This window comes from Chlamydotis macqueenii, chromosome Z (genome assembly GCF_036417535.1).
Source record: "Chlamydotis macqueenii isolate bChlMac1 chromosome Z, bChlMac1.mat, whole genome shotgun sequence".
Classification (NCBI taxonomy): Eukaryota; Metazoa; Chordata; class Aves; order Otidiformes; family Otididae; genus Chlamydotis; species Chlamydotis macqueenii.
The window spans coordinates 74,601,893-74,607,095 of record NC_141593.1 but is presented as its reverse complement, the minus strand read 5'-3'; the positions used below and the strand labels follow the sequence as shown (position 1 = coordinate 74,607,095).

The 5,203-nt window shown below is 53.3% G+C and overlaps 1 protein-coding gene across 1 annotated transcript; it reads left to right on the top strand.

Moving 5' to 3' along the window:
• The first annotated feature begins 3,508 nt into the window (after positions 1 to 3,508).
• LOC147596413 (E3 ubiquitin-protein ligase Topors-like) lies at positions 3,509 to 4,672 on the top strand. Its single transcript, XM_086771381.1, has one exon. It carries the CDS (start codon positions 3,509 to 3,511, stop codon positions 4,670 to 4,672), a length of 1,164 nt encoding a protein of 387 aa, XP_086627507.1.
• Positions 4,673 to 5,203: the final 531 nt, after the last annotated feature.

The following is a 5,203-nucleotide window of genomic DNA, read 5'->3' as shown; positions in this document are numbered from 1 at the left end:
TTGCGATAGCTACCACCACGGAGCTGCGGCGTCCCGACAGTCCAGTTGACTCGGTGGGGAAATGTTCCGTCCAATGTTGGTCGTTTCTGTCCTTTTATCGTTCGTCTTATTCACGTCACATATTCCAAGAGCGGGTTTGCTTGGCTGCACCCCTCACCTGGTGGTGATACGCATGCCCAATACCGTCTCTGGGCCCCTCTGTTTTTCTGGCCTGGGTCTGGGTGCAAATGTAGGGGTAAGGCTAAATTCTGCAGAATCAGCTCTGCATTCAGGTTTGTGGGAAAATAGGAGGAAAAAACAGGAAGCTTCCAGTCCTGTGGCTTGACTGGCTTGCAAGATAAGGGAATCATCTTGCAGGAAGACAGGAAGACTCCAGTCCTATGGTTTGACTGATGTACCATTGTTTAGGTGGTGGTGTGATGCTTCGACAATGTTGAGACAAACATTCGACACCGTCTCTCACAAAGAAACATCCAGGATCTTACGGGGGCTGCAGGATTCAAAGCACAGAGAGCGACTTTCTGTTCGATCTCCTTACAAAGGCAGATAATAATATAATAGAATGAGATGAGGTTGAAAGAAGCTCCCTGCTTCACAACTGACTCAAAACCTGCAGCACGAGAAGAAGTGCAGGTCTCTCCTGCTGCTGACATAAATAAACAATGTCTACCTTTTTTTTCTCACACTCCATAGTTAATATCCCTTCTGAGGTAATTCTTCTTCATCTAATGCAAAGTAGGTAATGAGCACACAGAAAGCTACACCACAAAATCAGGAACAGCTGAGGAGGGATGCAGATTTTCTGCTTGCAGGCCCAGAGCAACTCCCAGCTGATAGAGGGTGTTAGGATAACTGCTGATATAATGAAGATCCTACACGCGCTGATGAATACAGGCTGCTGTATTCACCAGAGGCTGCATTTGGCAACGGCACTGACTTCCTGGGCTCAGGAGTGCCACCATCGGCACATTTCTGGAGGGGAAATGGCTTTTGACCACGGGACGGTGTGCTAGACAGTGTGTATTAGACAGCCTTTCCATAAGCGTTCAGTGAAAGCGACAGCCATGGAAGAAAGAACTGGCTTATCGCTAAATTTCTCCTCAGCAGCCTTTGTGAAAAGAGCCCAAGCACTCTCCCAGGCTGGGCTGCAGGCTTTGCATTCAGTGAGTAAGGGGACTTGGGGCAGAAAGAGGAGTTCTCGCTTGCGGAGGTGATCATGAATCTCAGAAACTGTTGTGAATCAGTGTCCTGCCGTGGGCTCCTGTGTGACTGTCGCAGGTCAGCCCTGATCGGGACCAGACTACACAGTCTCTCTCCCGCTCCCCTCACCCTCCAGTGGGACAGAAGGGAGAATTTGTAAACAAAAGGCAGCAAAACCACTTGGGTTGAGATGAAACAAACAAACAAACAATTTAAGAGCAATAACAGAAAAAACCAAAACAGTGATGGAAAACAAATAGAGTACAGTGGCTTCCAACAAACATCAACACCCACTTCCTTGCCACGGAGCAGGAGGCTCCCTTTACCACCCTCCTCACTTCTATCCTGAGCATGATGTCCCATGGGATGGAACAGCCCTTTGGCTAATTTGGGAAAACTTACCCCAGCTGCTAGCTAATTAGGAACCTATCCCAGCTGGGTGCCCCAGCCATAGGGGCCACCAGCTCCGGTTCTCCTCCCAGCTCAGGTGAATATTAACTCTGTCCTAGCCAGCACCAGGACATTATCCACCCCTTATTCCATACCGTCTACATCATGCCCAGATCCTACACTTTCCAATTAATCATCAACTTTTTCTTTCTCTGATCTACCTGTGCACATACACACAGATGTAACTCCCTTAGTCCATGGCCCGTCCCTCCAAAATGTCTGCCGAGGTTATCCAGTCCATAACTTTGGGCTCCCTCTGTCATAACAGTCTCTCAGCACAGGACAGACAACACAATGGTCGCTCAGGTGGTGTATCTGGTGCGAGTGATTTAGCGTGTTCATGGTCTGCAGACTGAAGATCCGTTGCTAGGTGTTAGTTGCCAGAGGCAGTTCTGGTTCCATCACTGCTGCGTTTTTTTTCACTTTGGTCAAAGTTCCTTCTTGGTTGATCTAGGTGAGTTTTACCATAATACATTTGATACAACATAAGTCTCTCAGGGCGTGGAGCAGGAGGAAGCAAAGAGGGACACACAACAGCTAGATAATGACATACAGTACTATAGAGGAACTGACATCAAGCAATTCAAATTATTGGCTATTTTCACCTAAAATCAGATCTCCTTGAGGCTGTTTCGGAAGTGGGTTTTGCAACCCTACCCAAGACTTGGCACACAATCAAGACGCATAACAACAACATCACAGTGGCTGGAATATCCCCCAGAGCTTCAAAGTTCTCAAAAAGTGATGTAACTACCCTGGCAGTGAAAGAACCTGGGAAGCTGTCCGCATACGAATACCAATTTAAGGCCACTGATGTCACCATGTCATAGATTGACATTGCATAGTATAACAAAAGGATAATTCTCATCATTTTCCCTGAGGCGATGAACACCACCACCGGAAACACACAGTACAGACAAGAGCGTAGACAACACAAGAACATAACTAACCACTGCAACATCATGACCAATAACTGCCAACCAATACAATAAGTGCGAATAAACAAAATTGTTTCAAGCAACGGAAGTCAGATCTGTTATCTCAACCCTTTGAGCCCCACGTTGGGTGCCACAATAACTGTTGTAGCTTAGCCCTGATCGGGACCAGAGTACACAGTCTGAGATGGTTTCATAGGTGAAGCAGAAGTCCATCACCAAGCAAAGCAAACCAGGGAATTCATTCACCACTTCCCATCGGCAGGCAGGTGTCCAGCCACCTCCAGGAAAGCTCCTACCTCCCTAGTTGTGGCTGATGCTGTGTGCCTGTGCGGGCAGATGGCCCACAGTGATGTCACCGTCTGGTGGAACGTGAACTCTTTGAGCGGTGGATGGTGATGTCACTGAGCGATGGAACGTGACTTCACGCCCCCTCACTGCTTAAATTCAGGCGCGGGCAGAGCCTGGCCCAGTCTGGCTCAAGCCTGTACTCCTGCCGAGCGTGTGTGCGAGGTTTGGAGGGTAGAGCGAGTCTTTTCCTGGTTTTGGGTGGTACTTCGGGGGTTGTCTTCGGCAACTCTCGGTGCCCATCCCAGAGCCATTCCCGTTGTTCCTATCCGGCCCTGCCTGGTTCAGGCAGCCGGGCACTGCGGCGCACGCTTGCAGCAGCGGAGGTGAGCTGTGCGGGGAAACATCCCCTATGGGTGACCTGGGTCAGTTGCTGGGGTTTCGGGAGCCAGGGAAGTGCCCCTCATGAGGGACCTGGGCACATTGTAGTCCCCCACCCTCCCTGGGACATGGGATGTCCCAGACAGTGACCATGGCCTCTCCCTGTTATGCAGAGTGTGAGAGCAGCGTCGCTGCCAGGGAGAAGGAGCAGCTCCTCATCCTCAGCTCTCCCCAACGCAGCGCAGAGCACAAACATGGCCACGGAGACAGAGTGGAGCTGCCCCATCTGCCACGACGCTCAAGATGGCGTTGCTCATGTGATGCCCTGTCAGCACCAGTTTTGCTTGGGCTGTATCCTGCGGTGGATAACAGAGAAAGCAGTGTGCCCCCTTTGCAGAAGACCAGTAGAGTCTGTCAAGTTTTCTGTGCGGGGAGAAAATGACTACATACGGTATGTCTTCAGAACGTCTGAAGAGTCCCGAGATGCCAGCAGCCAGGCAGGAACAGCTCCTGACAGCCTGGCCGAAAACAGCCCCCATCACGCTGCGGCGTCACCTCCATCTTCTCAGCAGGGGATGCCGTCCTCGGCTGAGCAGGGGGCTGTGGGATCAGAAGCAGTGGGTGGGCTCCTGCCCGAGGTCTGGGCACGACTCTTCCGAAGACACGAAATTCTCCTTGATCCTGTGCTGCCCTGGCTGAACCTCATGCTGCAGCAGATATTTGGGGCTCGCTGGTGGCAGGTAAACAGTGTGCAGTGCCTGATCGTGCACACACTCTGCACCTACGGCCTGAATGCGCAAGTCATGGTCCACACGCTGCGGGACACCCTCCGGGAACATACAGAAGAACTGGTCAACGGCCTCATCAACATCATTGTGGAGCAGTGCAGTGAGGAGGCTGGGAGGCTGATACGCTTGAACACTGCTGGAGAGGAGGACAGCAGCTCTGCGGCCAGCTCCAGCTCCTCCAGCTCCAGGAGCAGCACCTCAAGCTCCAGGAGCACAAGCTCCTGCAGCTCCAACTGCAGCAGGTCCACCTCTACCAGCTCCAGCTCTAGCAGATGCAGTTTCAGCTCCTCCGATGAGGAGGCTCCCACCTGCAGCTCCAGCAGCTCTTCTGGCAGCCCCATAGTGTCCACTGTGGAGGAGGAAAATGGTCCTTTGGAGGCTGCAGTCCACGGGGGTCCCAGCTGCCCCTCATCTGGGCCCGTCTCTGCAGAGCAGGAGCAGCCCCGGGAGGAACCAGGGGAGGCAGCAGCCGCAGGACCCTCTACTCAGGGCTGCAACCAGAGCACTTCTGCTCCCAGACGGAGCAGGGACAGCTCAACCACGAGGGCTCGGCGCCCCCCAAAGAGGAGGGCTGCCAGCCCCCAGGACTCTCCACAGCCCCGCAAGAGGCCACCCCGGAGGCGGCGCTAGCAGGCCTCCATCAACTCTTTCTAAAAACAAATCAATCCCTCTTTCCTTGAAATACTTTCTGTTTGCTGCTGTACGCCCTTCTCCCAGTGCCTTTCTGTGACCCCCATGCCCCACCGCTGGCCTAGGCCCCCAGAGCCCGGCTCGGAGGGGTTTGTGGACAAACGGGCCTGGGGCCCTGCTCCTGCCATCCAGTCCGGGCAGCCCACATGACTGGAAGAGCAGTGTCCCTTCTAGGGCACGCAGGCTCCAGAGCACAGCTTCTCTGCATCCAAACAGCGCTTTGTAGGGATAACCATGTACTGGAATGTGAGGGAAAACACTCTTCCGCACTGGAGTAGTTGCCCCTTGCCAGCGGACACCTCCCAGTTCCCGGAAGCAGAAACTCTTTCCCTGATGGCCCTTGCGGGCTGGGAGGCGGCTCCAGTTACCGGGCTGGACGCAGGCGCCCCGTCCCATGCACGTGGGTGGGTACCTCCACACTGGCTGTGGGAGTACAGGGTCCCTCTCCACGGGGAAGCTAAGGAAACCTGC